Source organism: Nerophis ophidion, linkage group LG04 (genome assembly GCF_033978795.1).
Source record: "Nerophis ophidion isolate RoL-2023_Sa linkage group LG04, RoL_Noph_v1.0, whole genome shotgun sequence".
Lineage (NCBI taxonomy): Eukaryota > Metazoa > Chordata > Actinopteri > Syngnathiformes > Syngnathidae > Nerophis > Nerophis ophidion.
Genome location: NC_084614.1, coordinates 83,691,432 through 83,718,518, shown reverse-complemented (window position 1 = coordinate 83,718,518; position 27,087 = coordinate 83,691,432). Strand labels below are relative to the sequence as shown.

Genomic DNA, 27,087 nt, shown 5'->3' with positions numbered 1-27,087 from the left:
TATTTTAGTTATTAAAAAAATGTGCCTTGGCTCAAAAAAGGTTGAAAAACACTGCTTTAAATGATATTTTCTTATTTAAACGGGGATAGCAGGTCCATTCTGTGTTTCATACTTGATCATTTCGCGATATTGCCATATTTTTGCTGAGAGGAATTTAGTAGAGAACATCGACGAAAGTTTGCAACTTTTGGTCGCTAATAAAAAAGCCTTGCCTTTACCGGAAGTAGCAGACGCGGGTTGTAGGGCTCCTCACATCCTCACATTGTTTACAATCATTGCCGGCAGCAGCTAGAGCTATTCGGACCGAGAAAGCGACGATTTCCCCATTAATTTGAGCGAGGATGAAAGATTCGTGGATGAGGAAATTTAGAGTGAAGGACTAGAAAAAAATCAATTTAAAAAAGGCGATTGCAGTGGGAGCGATTCAGATGTTATTAGACACATTTACTAGGATAATTCTAGAAAATCCCTTATCTGTCTATTGTGTTGCTAGTGTTTTAGTGAGATTAGATAGTACCTGAAAGTCGAAGGGGTGTGGCCACGAGTGTGTTGACGCCAGAGTCTCTGAGGGAAGTCACGTCAGCTGCAGCAGGACGGAAGCTCGGCTGATGTCTCCGGTAAGAGGCGACTTATTACCAAAATTTTGTCGCCGAAAACTGCCGGTTGACATGTAGTCGGGATCCATGTTCGCTTGACCGCTCTGATTCATAGTAAAGCTTCACTTTCGGGAATTTTAAACAAGGAAACACCGGCTGTGTTTTTGTGGCTAAAGGCTAAAAGCTTCCCACCTACATCTTTCTTCTTTGACGTCTCCATTATTAATTGAACAAATTGCAAAAGATTCAGCAACATAGAGGTCCGGAATACTGTGTAATTATGCGATTAAAGCAGACTACTTATAGCTTGGATCGGGCTGGAAATTCATGTCTGCTACAACCGGTGATGTCATCATACGCATCATCATACCGCGACGTTTTCAACAGGACACTTTGCGGGAAATTTAAAACTGCAATTTAGTAAACTAAAAAGGCCGTATGGGCATGTGTTGCAATGTTAATATTTCATCATTGATATATAAACTATCAGACTGCGTTTCAGTAGACCTTTAATGAGCCCAATTCCGTTTGTTGTCTTAGCACGTATGATTCTGAGAGAAATCTAGTCAAACAAGGCTAACGTGTGATTTCCACGTCCCTACAGAAGCTCATGTTCCAAGGAGCTCCAGGCGTCAGCGGGGACTGGCCGTCCGTGCTTCACCCAGCTCCTCTTCCTCAGTACGAGAGCCCCTCCCCCCACAAGGCGGCGGAAGCACCGAAACCCGCGGAAGCGGCCAAGGGCGCCGCGGGGAAGGCGTCAACCGGGGTGAGGCAGACTATCGCTGTTTTTGACTCGGTGAACACTCCATCAGACAAAGTTATGTTGAAGTTTCACTTTTGCTTCTCATCGCACATAATTGTGGTGCATTCAAGGACCCTTGTTTCAAGTTCGAAACAGACGCACGCGTCCCTCGTTTTTGGAGACAGGCCAGGCTCAACCCCCAGTAGGTGTGCTATTAATTTAGAGTGTGAATCGTCGATCCGATTCCAGTTCATGGATGACGATTTGATTCAGTATCGATTCAAACCGATTCCCGCAATGTATCATACAGGACTGTCTCAGAAAATTAGAATATTGTGATAAAGTCCTTTATTTTCTGTAATGCAACGAAAAACATGAAAATGTCATACATTTTGGATTCATTTCACATCAACTGAAATATTGCAAGCCTTTTATTATTTTAATATTGCTGACTATGGCATACAGCTTAAGAAAACTCCAAAATCCTATCTCAAAAAATTAGAATATTTCCTCAGACCAAGTAAAAAAAAAGATTTATAACAGCAAAAAGAAAATCAAACGTTTGAAAATGTCAATTAATGCACTCAGTACTTGGTTGGGAATCTTTTTGCAGGGATTACTGCATCAATGGGGCGTGGCATGGAGGAAATCGGCCTGTGGCATTGCTGAGGTGTTATGGATGCCCAGGATGCTTCAATAGCGGCCTTTATCCCATTTGCATTATTGGGTCTGGTGTCTTTCAGCTTCTTCTTCATACACCTTTTATATACATGCTCACATACACCTTTATATACATGCTCACATACACCTTTATATACATGCTCACATACACCTTTATATACATGCTCACATACACCTTTATATACATGCTCACATACACCTTTATATACATGCTCACATACACCTTTATATACATGCTCACATACACCTTTACATACATGCTCACATACACCTTTATATACATGCTCACATACACCTTTATATACATGCTCACATACACCTTTATATACATGCTCACATACACCTTTACATACATGCTCACATACACCTTTACATACATGCTCACATACACCTTTATATACATGCTCACATACACCTTTATATACATGCTCACATACACCTTTATATACATGCTCACATACACCTTTATATACATGCTCACATACACCTTTATATACATGCTTACATACACCTTTATATACATGCTCACATACACCTTTATATACATGCTCACATACACCTTTATATACATGCTTACATACACCTTTATATACATGCTCACATACACCTTTATATACATGCTCACATACACCTTTATATACATGCTCACATACACCTTTATATACATGCTCATATACACCTTTATATACATACTCACATACACCTTTATATACATGCTCACATACACCTTTATATACATGCTCACATACACCTTTATATACATGCTCACATACACCTTTATATACATGCTCATATACACCTTTATATACATGCTCACATACACCTTTATATACATGCTCACATACACCTTTACATACATGCTCACATACACCTTTACATACATGCTCACATACACCTTTATATACATGCTCACATACACCTTTATATACATGCTCACATACACCTTTATATACATGCTCACATACACCTTTATATACATGCTCACATACACCTTTATATACATGCTCACATACACCTTTATATACATGCTCACATACACCTTTATATACATGCACACATACACCTTTATATACATGCTCACATACACCTTTACATACATGCTCACATACACCTTTATATACATGCTCACATACACCTTTATATACATGCTTACATACACCTTTACATACATGCTCACATACACCTTTATATACATGCTTACATACACCTTTATATACATGCTCACATACACCTTTATATACATGCTTACATACACCTTTACATACATGCTCACATACACCTTTATATACATGCTTACATACACCTTTATATACATGCTCACATACACCTTTATATACATGCTCACATACACCTTTATATACATTCTCACATACACCTTTATATACACGCTCACATACACCTTTATATACACGCTCACATACACCTTTATATACACGCTCACATACACCTTTATATACATGCTCACATACACCTTTACATACATGCTCACATACACCTTTACATACATGCTCACATACACCTTTACATACATGCTCACATACACCTTTACATACATGCTCACATGCACCTTTATATACATGCTCACATGCACCTTTATATACATGCTCACATACACCTTTATATACATGCTCACATACACCTTTATATACATGCTCACATACACCTTTATATACATGCTCACATACACCTTTATATACATGCTCACATACACCTTTACATACATGCTCACATACACCTTTACATACATGCTCACATGCACCTTTATATACATGCTCACATACACCTTTATATACATGCTCACATACACCTTTATATACATGCTCACATACACCTTTACATACATGCTCACATACACCTTTACATACATGCTCACATACACCTTTATATACATGCTCACATACACCTTTACATACATGCTCACATACACCTTTATATACATGCTCATATACAGGACTGTTTCAGAAAATTAGAATATTGTGATAAAGTCCTTTATTTTCTGTAATGCAACTAAAAACATGAAACTGTCATACATTCTGGATTCATTACACATCAACTGAAATATTGCAAGCCTTTTATTATTTTAATATTGCTGATTATGGCATACAGCTTAAGAAAACTCCAAAATCCTGTCTCCAAAAATTTGAATATTTCCTCAGACCAAGTAAAAAAAAAAAGATTTATAACAGCAAAAAGAAAATCAAACGTTTGAAAATGTCAATTAATGCACTCAGTACTTGGTTGGGAATCCTTTTGCACGGATTACTGCATCAATACGGCGTGGCATGGAGGCAATCGGCCTGTGGCATTGCTGAGGTGTTATGGATGCCCAGGATGCTTCAATAGCGGCCTTTAGCTCATTTGCATTATTGGGTCTGGTGTCTTTCAGCTTCTTCTTCATACACCTTTTATATACATGCTCACATACACCTTTATATACATGCTCACATACACCTTTATATACATGCTCATATACAGGACTGTTTCAGAAAATTAGAATATTGTGATTAAGTCCTTTATTTTCTGTAATGCAAATAAAAACAAGAAAATATCATACATTCTGGATTCATTACACATCAACTGAAATATTGCAAGCCTTTTATTATTTTAATATTGCTGATTATGGCATACAGCTTAAGAAAACTCCAAAATCCTATCTCCAAAAATTAGAATATTTCCTCAGACCAAGTAAAAAAAAAAGATTTATAACAGCAAAAAAAAAAATCAGACGTTTGAAAATGTCAATTAGTGCACTCAGTACTTGGTTGGGAATCGTTTTGCACGGATTACTGCATCAATACGGCGTGGCATGGAGGCAATCGGTCTGTGGCATTGCTGAGGTGTTATGGATGCCCAGGATGCTTCAATAGCGGCCTTTATCTCATTTGCATTATTGGGCCTGGTGTCTTTCAGCTTCTTCTTCATACACCTTTTATAAACATGCTCACATACACGTTTATATACATGCTCACATACACCTTTATATACATGCTCACATACACCTTTACATACATGCTCACATACACCTTTACATACATGCTCACATACACCTTTATATACATGCTCACATACACCTTTATATACATGCTCACATACACCTTTATATACATGCTCACATACACCTTTACATACATGCTCACATACACCTTTACATACATGCTCCCATACACCTTTACATACATGCTCCCATACACCTTTACATACATGCTCACATACACCTTTATATACATGCTCACATACACCTTTATATACATGCTCACATACACCTTTACATACATGCTCACATACACCTTTACATACATGCTCACATACACCTTTACATACATGCTCACATACACCTTTACATACATGCTCACATACACCTTTACATACATGCTCACATACACCTTTACATACATGCTCACATACACCTTTACATACATGCTCACATACACCTTTACATACATGCTCACATACACCTTTACATACATGCTCACATACACCTTTATATACATGCTCACATACACCTTTATATACATGCTCACATACACCTTTACATACATGCTCACATACACCTTTACGTACATGCTCACATACACCTTTATATACATGCTCACATACACCTTTACATACATGCTCACATACACCTTTACATACATGCTCACATACACCTTTATATACATGCTCACATGCACCTTTATATACATGCTCACATGCACCTTTACATACATGCTCACATGCACCTTTACATACATGCTCACATACACCTTTATATACATGCTCACATACACCTTTATATACAAACATGAAATCATCTCCATAGAGCTTTTCAACAGATATAGCTTCAATAGCCGTATTCCCATTGTCAAGCCACTCCTGAACTCTAGACAACGGAAGTTCCCTCAGTCAGCAATGGTTTGGGGAGCCATGTCAGCTGCTGGTTTTGGTCCACTGTGTTTCATCAAGTCCAGAGTCAATGCAGCTGTGTACATGCTTCCATCTCTTGAAAAGCTCTATGGAGATGATGATTTCATTTTCCAGCATGATCTGGCACCTGTCCACAGTGCCAAAACCAGCAGTAACTGGTGTACTGACCATGGCATTACTGTCCTCCATTGGCCTGCCAACTCTCCTGACCTAAACCCCATAGAGAATTTGTGGGTTATTGTGAAGAAAAAGCTGAAAGACACCAGACCCAATAATGCAAATGAGCTATAGGCCGCGTTTGAAGCATCCTGGGCATCCATAACACCTCAGCAATGCCACAGGCCGATTGCCTCCATGCCACGCCCCATTGATGCAGTAATCCATGCAAAAAGATTCCCAACCAAGTACTGAGTGCACTAATTGACATTTTCAAATGTTTGACTTTGTTTTGCTGTTATAAATCTTTTTTTTTTACTTGGTCTGAGGAAATATTCTAATTTTTGGAGATAGGATTTTTGAGTTTTCTTAAGCTGTATGCCATAATCAGCAATATTAAAATAATAAAAGGCTTGCAATATTTCAGTTGATGTGTAATGAATCCAGAATGTATGACAGTTTCATGTTTTTATTTGCATTACAGAAAATAAAGGACTTTATCACAATATTCTAATTTTCTGAGACAGTCCTCTATGTGTCATACTTGATCATTTCGCCATATTGCCATATTTTTGCTGAAAGGATTTAGTAGAGAACATCGATGATAAAGTTCGCAACTGTTGGTCGCTAATAAAAAAGCCTTGCCTTTACCGGAAGTGGCAGACGATGTGCGCGTGACGTCACGGGTTGGAGAGCTCCTCACATCCTTAAATTGTTTACAATCATGGCCACCAGCAGCTAGAGCTATTCGGACCGAGAAAGCGACAATTTTCCTATTACTTTGAGCGAGGATTAAAGATTTGTGGATGAGGAAATTTAGAGTGAAGGGCTAGAGAAAAAACAAACAAAAAAAGGCTATTGCAGTTGGAGTGATTCAGATGTTCTTAGACACATTTACAAGGATAATTCTGGAAAATCCCTGATCTGCCTATTTTGTTGCTAGTGTTTTAGTGAGATTAAACAGTACCTGAAAGTCGGAGGGGTGTGGCCACGGGTGTGTTGACGCCAAGGTCTCTGAGGGAAGTCACGGCAGCTGCAGCAGGACGGTACCACGCTGATGTCTCCGGTAAGAGGCGACTTATTACCACAATTTTCTCACCGAAAACTGACGGTTGACATGTCGTCGGGATCCATGTTCGCTTGACCGCTCTGATCCATAGTAAGGCTTCACCTTCGGGAATTTTAAACAAGGAAACACCGACTGTGTTTGTGTGGCCACCTACGTCGTTCTTCTTTGATGTCTCCATTATTAATTGAACAAATTGCAAAAGATTCAGCAACAGAGATTTTCAGAATACTGTGTAATTATGTGATTAAAGCAGACTACTTATAGCTTGGATGGGGCCGGAAAATAATGTCCGATACAACCGGTGACGTCAAACGCACGCGTCATCATACCGTGATGTTTTCAACACGACACTTGGCGGGAAATTTAAAATTGTAATTTAGTAAACTAAAAAGGCTGTATTGGCATGTGTTGCAATGTTAATATTTCATCATTGATATATAAACTATCAGACTGCGTGGTCGCTAGTAGTGGCTTTCAGTAGGACTTTTAACACATTACCATATAAGACCCTGAAAAAAATTTCTTCAATGGCATAGCAATGAATTGCAAATATTATACAGATGAACAATATAATGACAGTATAAAATTAAGTAACCAATTAACAATTATACATATTAATAGTAGAAGTCTGTCTGCAAACTTTCACCATATAAAGGAATATTTAAGTCAATTTGTAAAACCTTTTAGCATCATAGCAATATCAGAAACTTGGATAACTCAAGAAAAAAGTGTAGATTTTGGTCTGAATGGACATGAATTTGTGCATTTGGATAGAATAGCTAAAAAGGGAGGAGGAGTAGCACTCTATATTGATAAAAATCTAAACTTTATTAAAGTTGAAAATATGACATCTATCATTGAACAAGTAATGGAATGTATAACAGTAGAGATTATAAGAGAAGGAAGAAAAAATATTTAGTTAGTTAGTTGTAAAAATAGAACTCCGGGATCCAAAGTAGAAACCTTCACCAAAGCTATGGAATTGAATAGCAAAGAAATATTTATTAGTGGAGACTTTAACATTGACTTAATACATACAAGTAGCAATAGAGAAACAGCTGAATTTATAGACACAATGCACAGTATGAGTTTGATATCTTTGATAAATAAAGCAACAAGAATCACATGACATAGTGCCACCCTAATTGACAATATATTTACCAATATAATGGATGACAACCTAATATGTGGAATCTTGATAAATGATATAAGTGATCATCTCCCAGTCTTTGTGGTCTACAACTGTGCCAGTAAAATTTAAATCAAGAATGAATGTGAAACTGTCTATAAAAGAATCATAACAGAGAAAACGCTCAACAAATTCAAGAATGAACCACGAAAGCAAAATTGGAATACTATTTATGATAAAAAAGAAGTTAATGCAGCTTATGAAGAATTCTTAAACACATTTAAAATACTATATGATGGAAATTGTCCAGTAGTAAATTATAAAAGGAAGTTAAAGTATGGCGAGTTTAAACCGTGGATGACTAAAGGACTCCAAAATGCCTGTAAAAAAAAGAATATTTTATATTAGGAATTTATAATATCAAATAATATTATTTATCTCAATCGCGGAAGAGACGAAGAAAATGTCAGCAATCATCACACAGACGTCAACCAATAAGAATTTGGCGGGGGAGGGTCATGGCAGAAGTGCATTGTGGGTCATGGGATGCTAACTGCTATATGCTACTGCCGTAGCTATTAAAATGGATCGTTTCATCATTGGCGGTAACTTATAAAAACTGAGAAGGGATGAACAAAAATGGCGGCGAAAAGGAAATCATTTATTGCAGATTACAAGCTGGACGTAGTGAAATATGCAGCAGAAAACGACAAGAGGAAGCGGCAGAGTTGTTTAGAAGCGACATCGAGGAAGAAGATTTCATGGGATTTATGGATTAGGAGTGACAGATAGTTTGGTAAAAGTATAGCATGTTCTATATGTTCTAGTTATTTGAATGACTCTTACCATAATATGTTAGGTTAACATAGCAGTTGCTTATTTATGCCTCATATAACTTACACTTATTCAGTCTGTTGTTCACTATTCTTTATTTATTTATTTATTTTTTTCAAATATCCCCCAAAAATGCGACTAATACTCCAGTGCGACGTACATATATGTTGTTTTCCTTCTTTATTATGCATTTTCGGCCGGTGCGATTTATAATCCGAAATTACGGTACTTTACAAATTACGGTTGTCTGTTCGACATCTTCCCGCTTGAAGCCAGACGACGGACCCCCTGCTGTTTTTCTTGGGAATCAATTCTTCTTCCTTCATTTGTTAGCATATTCGCACCTTCTTTCTCTCGTATTACCACTCGCACCACACTTAACATTACCATGCCGCTACCTCTCTGCTCAGCGAGGGCGTACGACGTTGCACGCGTGACAGTATGTGACGCATGTAAGAAGGTGCGCTTGTTTTATTTCCCGAGGGTGCTGAGGAAGAACCCATGGTGACCTTCTATCGCTCGGCTGTCGAGAGCCTGCTGACATACTGCATAACAGTGCGGTACGCCAGCTGCACTGAAGCAGACAAACAGGCGATTCAGAGGTCGGCACAAAAAAATCATCGGCTGTCCCCTGCCCTCCCTGAAGGACTTACACAACTCCCGTTGCCTCAACAGAGCAAAAAACATTACCAAGGACAGCACACACCCTGGCTTCCACCTGTTCGACCTGCTACCATCAGGCAGGAGCTACAGGTGCATCAGAGCCAGAACAAACAGGCTTATTTCCCAAAGCTGTCACCATGTTGAACTCTAACTAATAATAATAATAATAATTCACCGCTATACAATATAATGCCCTACTGTGCAATACTACCCTTCCAGTGCAATACGTCCGTCACTGATTGTTATTTATTACTTCGGTACTCCTGTCTTGCTCTGTATATTGTACAGTATTTTGTACTTCTATAGTGTTTTGTATATTGTACAGAATTGCTTATTATTTTTATTGGATAGTAGTCTGTTTATTTCAATTGTTAGTTTTTCCTTTATTACCTCTTATGTCAGGGGTGCCCACACTTTTTCTGCAGGCGAGCTACTTTTCAATTGACCAACTCGAGGGGATCTACCTCATTTATATATATCATTTATATTTATTTATTTATGAAAGAGACATTTTTGTAGACAAGTTAAATGTGTTTAATGATAATACAAGCATGTGTAACACATATAGATGTCTTTCTTTCACCAAGACAAGAATATAAGTTGGTGTATTACCTGATTCTGATGACTTGCATTGATTGGAATCAGACAGTAATGATGATAACGCCCACATTTTCAAATGGAGGAGAAAAAAAGTTGTCCTTTCTGTACAATACCACATGAAAGTGGTTGGTTTTTGGCATCTAATTCATCCAGCTTCCATACACTTTACAAGAAAAACATTGGCGGAAAATTCCGTAGCTTGCTTGATTGACATTCACGGCACCCGAGGGTCTTGTGAGATGACGCTGGCTGCTGCCAGTTCATTATTATGAAAAAGTGACAGAGAGGAAGGCGAGAAACACTTTTTATTTCAACAGACTTTCGCGCCGTCCCTTCCGTCAAAACTCTAAAGGCCGACTGCACATTTCCTATCTTCACAATAAAAGCGCTGCTTCATGCTGCCTGCGCTAACAAAATAAGAGTCTCGCGTGCACAAGTGATGTGCACGCCAGCTTTCTGAGGGATCGCTTGTGCACGCCAGTTTTCCGAGACTCTGTATTTAGTTAGCGCAGGCAGCATGAAGCAGGGCTTTTATTGTGAAGATAGGAAATGTGCAGTCGGCCTTTAGAGTTTTGACGGAAGGTACGGCGCGAGAGTCTGTTGAAATAAAAAGTGTTTCTCGCCTTCCTCTCGGTCATATTTTCATAATAATGATCTTACAGCAGCCAGCGTCATCTCACAAGACCCTCCGGTACCGTGAATGTCATTTAAGTGACGTCTTGGTGAAGATTGATGATCACTCATTTTTAGGTCTATTTTTTTAAAAGCCTGGCTGGAGATCGACTGACACACCCCCCGCGGTCGACTGGTAGCTCGCGATCGACGTAATGGGCACCCCTGCCCTACGACATTTATTTCACCCCATATTTGTTCCCACTACCGCACCTTAAGTTGGAGTCTTTAATCTCGTTATATGCAAATATAATGACGATAAAGTTCATTCTATTCTATTCTATTTTATGTCTCTGTGAGAAGCAGAGACAAGAAAGAGTGAGAAACGCCTGTAGTGTAATGCCCGCAACTAAAAGGAACATCCTGAGAATGTATACTCCGATATCACTTTATACTCATTTTCTATATATATTTTGAGATATCGCCCAGCCCGACGTCTTCGTCTTTTCTTACTGTGCTCTATTCAGCGCTGCACCATGATTTCATCAGCCCTGTTGTTCAAGTTCTAGTTCACCGTACTGGTGTGACGACAGAATTTCTAGGCGCAGTCAAGGCGTTGAGGGGTTCTGGTTTGGTGACCGCAGGATTAGGTCTCTGCTTTTTGCAGATGATGTGGTCCTGATGGCTTCATCTGACCGGGATCTTCAGCTCTCACTGGATCGGCTCGCAGCCGAGTGTGAAGCGACCGGAATGAGAATCAGCACCTCCAAGTCCGAGTCCATGGTTCTCGCCCGGAAAAGGGTTGGGGAGGAGACCCTGCCCCAAGTGGAGGAGTTCAAGTACCTAGGAGTCTTGTTCACGAGTGGGGGAAGAGTGGATCGTGAGATCGACAGGCGGATCGGTGCGGCGTCTTCAGTAATGCGGACGTTGAACCGATCCGTTGTGGTGAAGAAGGAGCTGAGCCGGAAGGCAAAGCTCTCAATTTACCGGTCGATCTACGTTCCCAACCTCACCTATGGTCATGAGCTTTGGGTCATGACCGAAAGGATAAGATCACGGGTACAAGCGGCCCAAATGGGTTAAGGTCTCTCCCTTAGAGATAGGGTGAGAAGCTCTGCCATCCGGGAGGAACTCAAAGTAAAGCCGCTGCTCCTCCACATGGAGAGGAGCCAGATGAGGTGGTTCGGGCATCTGGTCAGGATGCCACCCGAACGCCTCCCTAGGGAGGTGTTTAGGGCACGTCCAACCGGTAGGAAGACCCAGGACACGTTGGGAAGACTATGTCTCCCGGCTGGCCTGGGAATGCCTCGGGATCCCCCGGGAAGAGCTAGACGAAGTGGCTGGGGGGAGGGAAGTCTGGGTTTCCCTGCTTAGGCTGCTGCCCCCGCGACCCGACCTCGGATAAGCGGAAGAAGATGGATGGATGGATGGATGGATGGATGGATGGTGTGACGACATTCGCTCACGACCTTTTCTCTCTTAGAACAACAAGAAGAGGAAGTCGAGGGGGAAGGCGAAGAAGACGAACGCGGAGGAGCGCGGACGGACGGAGGCGGACGAGGACGACGCGGAGGCGGCGCGGCCGGCCTCTCGCAAACCGGGGAGTGACGCGGAATCCAAATCTTCCATTGTCTCGCTGTACCCCTCGTGGAAGCGGTGCACTTCTGACTCTGAGTTTTCCGACCCGGAAGGCAGCGCACACAGCAAGTTGAGGTACGAGGACGAGCAAAGATTAGTAGCGACACCCAACACCCACGGGACGTTTCATTAGGTACACCATGTTAAAGTTAAAGTACCAATGATCAGAGGTGGGTAGAGTAGCCAGAAATTGTACTCAAGTAAGAGTACTGTTACTTTAGAGATTTATTACTCAAGTAAAAGTAAGGGGTAGTCACCCAAATATTTACTTGAGTAAAAGTAAAAAGTATGTTGTGAAAAAACTACTCAAGTACTGAGTAACTGATGAGTAACCTGTTTGTTTAATGATTACGGCAACAAAATGCACAAAAACATAAAAATAGCAATGAGCAAATTCAGAGCCAGGAATATCTCTTAAGCAACTAAAACAATAATATATATTAAATAATAGTACATTAAAATAAAATAAAAAAATGGCACATTGAGCCACAATAACTTAACAGCATCATAGGCTCAGTAGGCATTCATTGATTTGATTGATTGATTGGTTAAAACTTGTATTAGTAGATTGCACAGTACAGTACATATTCCGTGCAATTGACCACTAAATGGTAACACCCCAGTAAGTTTTTCAACGTTTATCAATTACTTAATAAATGACCAAGTCGAGGTGATCTACCTCATATATACATACACACACACACATGTCATTTATACACACACATATCATACATACACACACAAATTATTTATACAAAAATAGTTCCTCTTTTCTGTCTAATACCACGTGAAAGTCGTTGGTTTTTGGCATCTTATTTGTCCAGCTTCCATATTCCTTTTTATACACTTTACAAGAAATACATTGGCGGCAAACTCCGTAGCTTGCTAGCTTGTTTGCGCTGGCTTTCATCCATCCATCCTTTTTTCTACCGCTTATTCCCTATTTGGGGTGGCGGGGGGCGCTGGCGCCTATCTCAGCAATAATCAGGCGGAAGGCGGGGTACACCCTGGACAAGTCGCCACCTCATCACAGGGCCAACACATTTCGGAGACTCTTATTTCGCTAACGCAGGCGCGATGGAGCGGCGCTTTTATTGTGAAGACAGGAAGTGTGCGATCAGTCTTTAGGCTTTTGACGGGAAGTACGGTTGAAATAAAAAGTGTCTTTTTTCCTTTACACTTTTGATCGATTGATTGAAATTTGTATTAGTAGATTGCACAGTACAGTACATATTCCGTACAATTGACCACTAAATGGTAACACCCCAATAAGTTTGTCAACATGTTTAAGTCGGGTTTTACGTATCACGGTCATGTGACCGCCTGGCTCTGTTTGATTGGTCCAACGTCACCAGTGACTGCATGTGATTGGTGAAACGCAGGCATGTGTAGATTCTACTTTGAAGCTCTGTCATTAACCAAAACAAACATCAATAGGGCGATAAAAAAAAAGTAGCGAGTAGCGAGCTTAATGTAGATAAATGGAGCGGAGTAAAAGTAGCGTTTCTTCTCTATAAATATACTCAAGTAAAAGTAAAAGTATGTTTCATAAAAACTACTCGTAGAAGTACAATTTATCCCAAAAGTTACTCAAGTAAATGTAACGGAGTAAATGTAGCGCCTTACTACTGCATTTGACCCATCACCCTTGATCACCCTCTGGGAGGTGAGGGGAGCAGTGAGCAGCAGCGGCCGCCGCGCCCAGGAATCATTTTTGGTGATGAAAAGGTTTTGACTTGACAGAAACCGCAGTTGTACCAAGTAGCAGACGTCCTCAGTCAGGGCCACATGTAACACTGAATATACACCTATGATAATAAGGTTTTTCTACCGCTTGTCCCTTTTTGTGGTGGTGGGGTGTGCTGGAGCCTATCTCAGCTGCATTCGGGCGGAAGGCGGCGTACGCCCTGGACAAGTCCCTCTTCACAGGGACAACACAGAAAGACACAACTGTTTTTTTTATTACCATATTTTCCGGACCATAGGGCGCACCGGATTATAAGGAGCACTGCTGATCAATGGTGTATTTTCAATCTTTTTTCATATATAAGGCGCAACGGATTATAAGGCGCATTAAGGGAGTCATATTATTATTATTTTTCTCTAAATGTTAAAGACTTCCTTGTGAAGTGAAGTGAATTATATTTATATAGCGCTTTTCTCAAGTGACTCAAAGAGCTTTACATAGTGACACCCAATATCTAAGTTACATTTAAGCCAGTGTGGGTGGCACTGGGAGCAGGTGGGTAAAGTGTCTTGCCCAAGGACACAACGGCAGTGACTAGGATGGCTCAAGCGGGAATCGAACCTGCAACCCTCAAATTGCTAGCACGGCCACTCTACCAACCGAGCTATGCCGCCCCACTTGTGGTTCGACATAACATGTAAAAGGTGGTTCTTTAGTTGAAATGTTGCATAGATGATGTTTTACAGACCATCTTCAAGCCGCTTTCTGACAGTCTGTCATGTTCAAACAGACAGAGTTTAATTTAGCTCATGAGGAGAATGCATGGAGCTGCACACTTAATAAAAATAATGATAGATTTTATTTGTAAAAAGCACTTTACGTTGAACAAACATCCTCAAAGTGCTACAGTGTACAAAAAAAATAATAATAATGTGAAGTGAATTATATTTATATAGCGCTTTTCTCTAGTGACTCAAAGCGCTTTACATAGTGAAACCCAATATCTAATTTTTTACATTCAAACCCGTGTGGGTGGCACTGGGAGCAGGTGGGTAAAGTGTCTTGCCCAAGGACACAACGGCAGTAACTAGAATGGCTCGAGCGGGAATCGAACCCACAACCCTCAAGTTGCTAGCACGGCCACTCTACCAACCGAGCTATGCCGCCCCACTTGTGGTCGACATAACATGTAAAAGGTGGTTCTTTGGTTGAAATGTTGCATAGATGATGTTTTACAGACCATCTTCAAGCCGCTTTCTGACAGTCTGTCATGTTCAAACAGACAGAGTTTAATTTAGCTCATGAGGAGAATGCATGGAGCTGCACACTTAATAAAAATAATGATAGATTTTATTTGTAAAAAGCACTTTACGTTGAGCAAACAACCTCAAAGTGCCACAGTGTACAAAAAAATAATAATGTGAAGTGAATTATATTTATATAGCGCTTTTTTCTAGTGACTCAAAGCGCTTTACATAGTGACACCCAATATCTAAGTTACATTTAAAGCAGTGTGGGTGGCACTGGGAGCAGGTGGGTAAAGTGTCTTGCCCAAGGACACAACGGCAGTGACTAGGATGGCTCAAGCAGGAATCGAACCTGCAACCCTCAAGTTGCTAGCACGGCCACTCTACCAACCGAGCTATGCCGCCCCACTTGTGGTCGACTTAACATGTAAAAGGTGGTTCTTTGGTTGAAATGTTGCATAGATGTTTTACAGACCATCTTCAAGCCGCTTTCTGACAGTCTGTCATGTTCAAACAGACAGAGTATAATTTAGCTCATGAGGAGAATGCATGGAGCTGAACACTTAATAAAAATAATAATAGATTTTATTTGTTGAGCAAACAACCTCAAAGTGCTACAGTGTACAAAAAAATAATAATAATGTGAAGTGAAGTGAATTATATTTATATAGCGCTTTTCTCTAGTGACTCAAAGCGCTTTACATAGTGACACCCAATATCTAATTTTTAACATTCAAACCAGTGTGGGTGGCACTGGGAGCAGGTGGGTAAAGTGTCTTGCCCAAGGACACAACGGCAGTGACTAGGATGGCAGAAGCGGGAATCGAACCTGCAACTCTCAAGTTGCTGGCACAGCCACTCTACCAACCGAGCTATACCGCCCCCATAATAATAGAAATAAAAACTACAACAGCCTTTTAGCTAGAACTACTATGCATATATCTATAAAAAGGCTTTTTTAAAAACAAGGGCTTTTAAGCCTTTTTTAAAAGCATCCACAGTCTGTGGTGCCCTCAGGTGGTCAGGGAGAGCGTTCCACAGACTGGCCCATAGTTCGTAGCTTTGTCCTTGGAGGTTGGAGGAGGATTTGGGGGCCTTGAGTTTGACATCTGTGATCTAAAGGTACATGTTGAGAATCACCGCATTGAATTGTTTACCGTGTTCTTTGTCAGGCTTTCTGACGCTCGCGTCCGCCAGGGGGCGCTGCACTGTCTGCTTGCCGTGGTCAAATGTGTGGAGAAGCGTACTCTCTACGGCTACTGGTCCTCCTTCATCCCGGACTCCCCTGTCGGAGGAGCGCCGCCTCTGACCCTGCTCACCATCATCCTCAAAGACCCGTCGCCAAAGGTATAAGGCGCCCTCGCCCACCTCGTTGTCCGTGCGTATACCGACGGGTCCCTTGATGCCCCCGCAGGTGCGGGCATGCGCTCTTCAGGCCTTGTCAGCCATGCTGGACGGCTCCCGGCAGTTTCTCGCCGTGGCCGAAGACACGGCGTCGCCTCGGACCTCCTACACGCCGTTCTCCTTCACTCTGGCCACGGCCGTCCGAGAGCTGCACCGCGCTCTCAGCCTCGCTCTGATGGCCGAAACGTCTCCTCAGACTCTCACGCAGGTCATAAAGGTAAGACGACTCCCCCGGTCTCAGCATACCAGGGGCCGTATTTATCAAGCTTCTTAGAATTACTCCTAAGAAGTCTGCTAAGAGTTGACTTATGAGTAAAGAAATTCTTCGCTGAAAGCTGCACTTAAAGGCCTACTGAAATGAGATGTTCTTATTTAAACGGGGATAGCAGGTCCATTCTATGTGTCATACTTCATCATTTCGCCATATTGCCATATTTTTGCTGAAAGGATTTAGTAGAGAACGTCGACGATAAAGTTCGCAACTTTTGGTGCTGATAAAAAAGCCTTGCCTGTACCGGAAGTAGCAGACGATGTGCGCGTGACGTCACGGGTTGTGGAGCTCCTCACATCCGCACATTGTTTATAATCATGGCCACCAGCAGCGAGAGCGATTCGGACCGAAAAAAGGGACGATTTCCCCATAATTTGAGCGAGGATGAAAGATTCGTGGATGAGGAAAGTGAGAGTGAAGGACTAGAAAAAAGAAAAAAAAAAGACTAGGGCTGTGGGAGCGATTCAGATGTTATTGGACAAATTTACTAGGATAATTCTGGAAAATCCCTTATCTGCTTGTTGTGTTACTAGTATTTTAGTGAGATTATATGGTTGTACCTGTACAACCTGAAGGTCGGTCCTGCACCAGTCGACGGGTGGTGGCGATGCCCATCTCTGCCCTTCGCAAGGGACCCTCTTCGAAACACGATCTTTCGAAATGATCGCTACATAATACGCTGTACTTTGTGTGTGTGTGGTCCAATCCAACTGTGTTCGCTTGACCGCTCTGTTCCATAGTAAAGCTTCACCCTCATCTTTTGGGAATGTAAACAATGAAACACCGGCTGTGTTTGTGTTGATAAAGGCGGCCGCAATACACCGCTTCCCACCTACAGAATCCTTTGCATCCATGACTCTTCCTGACTATATTATACACCCCGGTAGCACCCAACCCCGCCCACCTTACCGACGTGGGCGGGGGGGTTGGTGCTAGCGGAGTGTATAATATAGTCAGGAATAGTCATGGATGCAAAGGATTCTGGGTATTTGTGTTGTTGCGTTTATGTTGAGTGATTTGCCCTGAAACCGGATTGAAAGGTTTCACATAGATTGTTAGACGCTAAGTGTTCATTTAACTGCTCCGCAACAATTTTTTCGAGGATTTTTGAAATAAAGGGAAGGTGAGACACCGGTCGGTAGTTTACCATGAGGTCAGGATCGAGGTTAGGTCTTTTAAGAAGAGGATGAATAACCGCTTTTTTGAATGCTAGGGGAACAGTGCCCGAGGAAAGTGATAAGTTTATAATATTTAGCACTGATGGACCTAATAATACAAAGAGCTCCTTGATCAGTTTCCCAGGAAGAGGGTCAAGTAAACATGTTGTTTGTTTTATTCCATTTACACGTTGTAACAATTCCTCTAATGTTATTTCCTCAAAACGAGAGAAAGTATTTTGGAGGGTAGTATCCGCCGTATATACAATCGTGTCAGTGTTAATAGAACCCCGTTGTAGCTGGGACGCATTGTCTTTAATCTCCTTTCTAATGACTTCAATTTTCTTACTAAAGAATTGCATAAAGTCATCAGCTGAGTGGGTGGAGCTACTGGAAGGAGTCCCTTGTTGGGTTAGCGATGCTACCGTACTAAACAAAAATTTAGGATCGTTTTTATTACGGTGGATGAGATTTGAGTAATAATTAGCTTTAGCTAAGGTAAGCATGCGTTTATAAGTTATTAAACCATCACTAAATGCTTGATGGTGCACCTCAAGTTTAGTCGTGCGCCATTTGCGTTCCAGCTTTCTACATAATAATTTCTGAGCTCTAGTTTCTTCTGTAAACCACGGGGTGCGCTTTTTTGGAGCCTTTTTTAACTTTAGCGGTGCTATGTTATCAATGGTTTCGCGCAGGGCGTCGTTAAAGTTGTTAGTGAGGTTATCAATAGAGCCCACATACTTTGGGAATGGTGCCATTACCGAGGGCAGTAGGTCAGCAAGAGTTGTTGTTGTGGCTGTATTAATGTTGCGGCTGCTATAGCAGTTATTATTATTATTAGTTTGACGAACATGCGTCTGAACCTCGAATTTTATAAGGTAATGATCGGACAATACTTTAGTATACGGGAGTATCGTAACTTTGGAAGCGGTGATACCCCTGACAAGCACTAGGTCTATCGTATTACGTCTCGCCTCGACTACTGTAACGTATTATTTTCGGGTCTCCCCATGTCTAGCATTAAAAGATTACAGTTGGTACAAAATGCGGCTGCTAGACTTTTGACAAGAACAAGAAAGTTTGATCACATTACGCCTGTACTGGCTCACCTGCACTGGCTTCCTGTGCACTTAAGATGTGACTTTAAGGTTTTACTACTTACGTATAAAATACTACACGGTCTAGCTCCATCCTATCTTGCCGATTGTATTGTACCATATGTCCCGGCAAGAAATCTGCGTTCAAAGGACTCCGGCTTGTTAGTGATTCCCAAAGCCCAAAAAAAGTCTGCGGGCTATAGAGCGTTTTCCGTTCGGGCTCCAGTACTCTGGAATGCCCTCCCGGTAACAGTTCGAGATGCCACCTCAGTAGAAGCATTTAAGTCTCACCTTAAAACTCATTTGTATACTGTAGCCTTTAAATAGACTCCCTTTTTAGACCAGTTGATCTGCTGTTTCTTTTCTTTTTCTTCTATGTCCCACTCTCCCCTGTGGAGGGGGTCCGGTCCGATCCGGTGGCCATGTACTGCTTGCCTGTGTATCGGCTGGGGACATCTCTGCGCTGCTGATCCGCCTCGACATCTCTGCGCTGCTGAGCCGCCTCCGCTTGGGATGGTTTCCTGCTGGCTCCGCTGTGAACGGGACTCTCGCTGCTGAGTTGGACCCGCTTTGGACTGGACTCTCGCGACTGTGTTGGATCCATTGTGGATTGAACTTTCACAGTATCATGTTAGACCCGCTCGACATCCATTGCTTTCCTCCTCTCTAAGGTTCTCATAATCATTATTGTCACCGATGTCCCACTGGGTGTGAGTTTTCCTTGCCCTTATGTGGGCCTACCGAGGATGTCGTGGTGGTTTGTGCAGCCCTTTGAGACACTAGTGATTTAGGGCTATATAAGTAAACATTGATTGATTGATTGATGTTGTTACTGTGAGGATGTTCTCCCGAAATGTGTTTGTCATTCTTGTTTAGTGTGGCTTCACAGTGTGGCGCATATTAGTAAGAGTGTTAAAGTTGTTTATATTACACCACCTTGCAGTCGTGTGCGTGTGTCTGCGGAAGACAAATACAACACGTTGCTGGACTGGCAAGCAGTTTGCACATGTTGGAGAAGGCGTCCAAGGCAATGGCTTCATAGCACGCCCTTATTCTTGTTATCTGGGTGACCGTCAGCAGATATTCGCGGCTTCTATAGTCTTCTTTACTTTGTGACACGGGCCAAAATGGCTCTTTGAGTGGTAAAGGTTGCCGATCCCTGAACTATGTATATTAAAGATTTCCGAATGGTTCAACCGCTACCCGCCCGAATTTAATTAAAATCTATTTTTTCGTCATGTCACCCGCAAACCGCGCCTCTCTAGTGCAAATGTCTACCTAGTTGCAGAATTGTGATATTTATGAAATGTCATATTGTTATTATCGTATTTCCTTGAATTGCCGCCCGGGCGCGAATTAATTTAGAGCAGGGGTGCCCATTACGTCGATCGCGAGCTACCAGTCGACCGCGGGGGGTGTGTCAGTCGATCTCCAGCCAGGCTTTTAAAAAAAATAGACCTAAAAATGAGTGATCATCAATCTTCACCAAGACGTCACTTAAATGACATTCACGGTACCGGAGGGTCTTGTGAGATGACGCTGGCTGCTGCAAGATCATTATTATGAAAATATGACCGAGAGGAAGGCGAGAAACACTTTTTATTTCAACAGACTCTCGCGCCGTACCTTCCGTCAAAACTCTAAAGGCCGACTGCACATTTCCTATCTTCACAATAAAAGCCCTGCTTCATGCTGCCTGCGCTAACTAAATACAGAGTCTCGGAAAACTGGCGTGCACAAGCGATCCCTCAGAAAGCTGGCGTGCACATCACTTGTGCACGCCAGCTTTCCGAGACTCTTATTTTGTTAGCGCAGGCAGCATGAAGCAGGGCTTTTATTGTGAAGATAGGAAATGTGCAGTCGGCCTTTAGAGTTTTGACGGAAGGTACGGCGCGAGAGTCTGTTGAAATAAAAAGTGATATATATATAAATGAGGTAGATCCCCTCGAGTTGGTCAATTGAAAAGTAGCTCGCCTGCAGAAAAAGTGTGGGCACCCCTGTTTTAGATTTTATATATTTTGAACCTTGTTCTTGTTGTGATGGGGTAGGTTTATATAAGCGTTGCTTCAACCTACAACCTTTCGGCTCAATCATTGCTCAAATGAGTGTTTTTTTTTCTTATTTTGTTGTTCTTCGTTTTATGTGAAGATTACCGAAATAAATAAATAAAAATAAATAAAAATGGCTCTGTAAGTGGTAAAGACGGCCAATCTTTGATGTAATTCAGCGGGCGGGTACGGTCCTGATAAAATGTTGGTTCGGGTGGACGGCGGGTGGATGACGACTTTAATGATGAGGATGCGGCTGATATAATTGCCTCTCCGCGCATCTCTACTTTGTAGCATATTCAACTGAATATGGCTTGAAAATGACTTGCAGATCATTGTATTCTGTTTATATTTTACTTTTAACACAATTTCCCAACTCATATGGAAACGGGGGAATACGGTAAATTCTTTCTGTGCTATTTTTTTTTTTTCCATTTCGTAGCAGCGGTGCCACTAGTGCAAAAGCTAAGCAGGTGTGTGTCTTCTTTTGTGTCAGTGTTTGGCTCACCTGGTGTCCAACGCTCCCTACCAGCGTCTGAGGCCGGGCCTGCTGAGCTCGCTGTGGAAGCAGATACGTCCCTACGTTCGCCACAGAGGTCATTTCCAGATTGATCGAAGCATTTTTTTCCAAGCGATGACACTTTAGCGAAGCCTCCGTCTTGTCCCGACAGACGTCAACGTGCGCGTGTCGGCATTGACGCTGTACGGCGCCCTGGTGACCGCTCAGGCGCCTCTCCCGGAAGTGCAGCTCCTCCTCCTGCAGCCGGAGGGCGGCGGCTCCGGGGGCGGCTCCTTCACGCCGCAAGACACCGCCCTCAGCTGGCGGAAGAGGGAGGCGCCCTCGCCGCGCACGCCCCGCACGCCTAAGGAGGCGGACGGCGGCCCGCCATGGCTGCTGACGCTGTGCGCCTCGCTGGTGACGCAGCCCAGGGACGAGCACTCGGACAGCGAGGGGGGCGGGGCGGCGGTCTTGGAGCCGTCGCCCGTCCGACTGGAGGCCCTGCAGGTGCTGTCCCACCTGCTGCGAGGCTACATCTCTCTGGCCCAAGGGAGCGTGTGCGAGATCGGACAGCTCGGCGCCCGCTGCCTGGCCGAGAGCGACCCGTCGGTTCAGCTTCACGGAGCGAAGGTACCACTTCCTTTCTGTGCCCGCTGGGATGCCTTCTGGTTGTCTGATTTTTTTTTTTTTGTAACCCAAAAAGTTAAAATGTGCTTTAGGTCCACTTGGACAAGCTGACTGACGACAACATAAGCGGATGTCAACATTAGAGATCAACCATAGGGCTTATACTAGGCCGATACAGATTATTAGTGGTCAATGAGACGATATCCTTTTTGGAGTAAAATGTGTTTAAAGATGAATGTTATGGACAAGGCTTTAAGTTGTTTTTTAACATTATTTTTTAGGAAAGGTGGGACCGGTAGTGACATTATGTTCGATGTTGTGTTTAATTTATCAGCAAAAAAACACCTTTTATTACGTGTGTCTAGACCAGAATGACTTTAAAAGTTTTATATAAGTGTTATAATGAAGGCAACACATGATGTAAGTGTCTATATTAGCCTACTATCAAAATGACTTTATAGTTGTTATAATGAAGACAACACATGATGTAAGTGTCTATATTAGCCTACTATCAAAATGCTTTAAAAGTCTTATATAAGTGTTATAATGAAGACAACACATGATGTAAGTGTCTTTATTATCTACTATCAAATTTTCTTTAAAAGTCTTAAATAACTGTCATAATGAAGACAACACATGATGTGTCTATATCAGCCTACTATCAAAATGCTTTAAAAGTCTTATATAAGTGTTATAACGAAGACAACACATGATGTAAGTGTCTATATTAGCCTACTATCAAAATGTTTTAAAATGTTTCTATAAGTGTTATAATGAAGACAACACATGATGTAAGTGTCTATGTTAGACTACTATCAAAATGACTTTAAAAGTTTTATATAAGTGTTATAACGAAGACAACACATGATGTAAGTGTCTATATTAGCTTACTATCAAAATGACTTTAAAAGTCTTATATGAGTGTTATAATGAAGACAACACATGATGTAAGTGTCTATATTAGCCTACTATCAAAGTGTTTTAAAATGTTTCTATACGTGTTATAACGAAGACAACACATGATGTAAGTGTCTATGTTAGACTACTATCAAAATGACTTTAAAAGTCCTATATAAGTGTTATAATAAAGACAACACATGATGTAAGTGTCTATATTAGCCTACTATCAAAATGCTTTAAAAGTCTTATATAAGTGTTATAATGAAGACAACACATGATGTAAGTGTCTTTATTAGCCTACTATCAAATTTTCTTTAAAAGTCTTAAATAACTGTCATAATGAAGACAACACATGATGTAAGTGTCTATATTAGCCTACTATCAAAATGCTTTAAAAGTCTTATATAAGTGTTTTAATGAAGTCAACACTTGATGTAAGTGTCTATATTAGCCTACTATCAAAATTGCTTTGAAAGTCTTGTAAGTGTTAAAATGAAGTGAAGTGAAGTGAATTATATTTATATAGCGCTTTTTCTCTAGTGACTCAAAGCGCTTTACATAGTGAAACCCAATATCTAAGTTACATTTAAAGCAGTGTGGGTGGCACTGGGAGCAGGTGGGTAAAGTGTCTTGCCCAAAGACACAACGGCAGTGACTAGGATTGCGGAAGCGGGGATCGAACCTGCAACCCTCAAGTTGCTGGCACGGCCACTCTACCAACCGAGCTATACCGTTATATAATGAAGGCAACATTATATGTATTAGCTTACTATCAAAATGACTTTAAAAGTCCTATATACAGTAAGTGTTATAATGAAGGCAACACATGATGTAAGTGTCTATATTAGCCTACTATCAAAATTAAGAGTCATATATAAGTGTTATAATGAAGACAACACATGAGGTAAGTATTTGTATTAGCTATGTTAGCCTACTATTAAAAGTCCTATATAAGTGTTATAATGAAGACAACACATGATGTAAGTGTCTATATTAGCCTACTATCAAAATGCTTTAAAAGTCTTATATAAGTGTTATAATGAAGACAACACATGATGTAAGTGTCTATATTAGCCTACTATCAAAATGACTTTAAAAGTTTTATATAAGTGTTATAACGAAGACAACACATGATGTAAGTGTCTGTATTAGCCTACTATCAAAATGACTTTAAAAGTCTTATATAAGTGTTATAATGAAGACCACACACGATGTAAGTGTCTATATTAGCCTACTATCAAAATGCTTTAAAATTTTTCTATAAGTGTTATAATGAAGACCACACAAGATGTAAGTGTCTATGTTAGCCTACTATCAAAATGACTTTAAAAGTCTTATATAAGTGTTATAACGAAGACAACACATTATGTAAGTGTCTATATTAGCCTACTATCAAAATTACTTTAAAAGTCTTGTATAAGTGTTTTAATGAAGACCACACACGATGTAAGTGTCTATATTAGCCTACTATCAAAATGCTTTAAAAATTATATAAGTGTTTTAATGAAGACAACACATGATGTAAGTATTTATATTAGCTATGTTAGCCTACTATTAAAAGTCCTATATAAGTGTTATAATGAAGACAACACATGATGTAAGTATTTATATTAGCTATGTTAGCCTACTATTAAAAGTCCTATATAAGTGTTATAATGAAGACAACACATGATGTAAGTGTCTATATTAGCCTACTATCAAAATGACTTTAAAAGTCCTATATAAGTGTTATAATGAAGACAACACATGATGTAAGTGTCTATGTTAGCCTACTATCAAAATGACTTTAAAAGTCCTATATAAGTGTTATAATGAAGACAACACATGATGTAAGTATTTATATTAGCTATGTTAGCCTACTATTAAAAGTCCTATATAAGTGTTATAATGAAGGCAACACATGATGTAAGTGTCTATATTAGCCTACTATCAAAATGCTTTAAAAGTCTTATATAAGTGTTATAATGAAGACAACACATGATGTAAGTGTCTATATTAGACTACTATCAAAATGACTTTAAAAGTCTTATATAAGTGTTATAATGAAGACAACACATGATGTAAGTATTTATATTAGCTATGTTAGCCTACTATTAAAAGTCCTATATAAGTGTTATAATGAAGGCAACACATGATGTAAGTGTCTATATTAGCCTACTATCAAAATGCTTTAAAAGTCTTATATAAGTGTTATAATGAAGACAACACATGATGTAAGTGTCTGTTAGCCTACTATCAAAATGACTTTAAAAGTCTTATATAAGTGTTATAATGAAGGCAACACATGATGTAAGTGTCTATATTAGCCTACTATCAAAATGCTTTAAAAGTCTTATATTAGTGTTATAATGAAGACAACACATGATGTAAGTGTCTATATTAGCCTACTATCAAAATGACTTTAAAAGTCTTATATAAGTCTTATATAAGACAGCCAACAATGTGTCTATATTAGCCTACTATCAAAATGCCTTCCAAGTCTTATATTAGTCCTTTAGAAACTTCTCTATGACTCCAGCTTCTTTTGTGTGTTTGATATTGCCATGACTGCCCCAAGTGGACAAGTGTGAGCGCCCACAGCTGAGAAACAGATACTAATTGGCAGCTGACTGGACGGCGCTCGTTAAGGAACACTGCCGAAAACACGACAATGTGAATATCGTCTACTTTGTGCAGCTGCTGGAGGAGCTGGGATCGGGAATAATCCAGCAGTACCGAGCAGAGAGCACCGTCCCAGAGAGCTCCCGAGTGCCCATGAGTCAAGTAGGTGGATGATGGCGCTCCCAACCTGCCCGGCGTACCAACTTTGAGCCTCTTTCCTGCCCGCAGGTGGTGCAGTTCTGGACGCAGGTGCTGAGCGGCCCGCTGAACGCGGCGCTGCAGAACGAGCAGCATCCCACGCTGCAGACCAGCGCCTGCGACACGCTGGCCTCCATCCTGCCGCACGCCTTCGCTCAGCTGCCCGTGAGTAGACGCCTTTCGGGGCCCCGGCCGTCCGTCCCCGCCCCCCCTCGCCTGACCGCCGCCTGTGCTCGCAGGACAAAACCCAGCTGATGTGCATCACCGTTCTGTTGGGCCTGACGTACAGCGACAACTACCTGGTGAAGACGGCCGCCGTCAGGGCCCTGGGCGTCTACGTGCTCTTCCCTTGTCTGAGAGAGGTGGGAGCAAGTCCGCTGCAACGCACTTGAACCAGCATTAAGTGTGCACGCCGTTGTCTAGTGCTGTCCCAAATCTAATACTCTCACTGCGCAGTGCACTTATTGACAATCTTCGTATCCTTCTCTCTTTCTAATGGTGAATTGCAACTACTCCGCTTAGCCCCTCCCCTTCCACTACATAGTTAGTGTAACACACTTATGCACTCAAAAGACTAAGTGTAAGTACGCAAGTGTAAAACACTTATGCACTTGAAAGACTAAGTGCAAGTACACAAGTGTAACGCACTTATACAATCAAAATACTAAGTGCAAGTATGCAAGTGTAACACTAATGCATTTAAAAGACTAAGTGTAACAATTATAACA

At 41.2% G+C, this 27,087-nt stretch overlaps 1 protein-coding gene across 1 annotated transcript in view; it reads left to right on the top strand.

Annotated features, from left to right (window-relative positions):
- The window catches only part of heatr6 (HEAT repeat containing 6), a 53,697-nt gene that overhangs the window by 9,732 nt on the left and 16,878 nt on the right, over nucleotides 1–27,087 (top strand). The window contains exons 7-15 of the mRNA XM_061899390.1: nucleotides 1,201–1,362; nucleotides 12,469–12,698; nucleotides 16,730–16,904; nucleotides 16,972–17,178; nucleotides 22,031–22,130; nucleotides 22,206–22,663; nucleotides 26,237–26,323; nucleotides 26,390–26,524; nucleotides 26,599–26,721. Of these exons, the coding sequence (XP_061755374.1) occupies nucleotides 1,201–1,362; nucleotides 12,469–12,698; nucleotides 16,730–16,904; nucleotides 16,972–17,178; nucleotides 22,031–22,130; nucleotides 22,206–22,663; nucleotides 26,237–26,323; nucleotides 26,390–26,524; nucleotides 26,599–26,721 (1,677 nt within the window). The remainder of the gene's footprint in view (nucleotides 1–1,200; nucleotides 1,363–12,468; nucleotides 12,699–16,729; nucleotides 16,905–16,971; nucleotides 17,179–22,030; nucleotides 22,131–22,205; nucleotides 22,664–26,236; nucleotides 26,324–26,389; nucleotides 26,525–26,598; nucleotides 26,722–27,087) is intronic.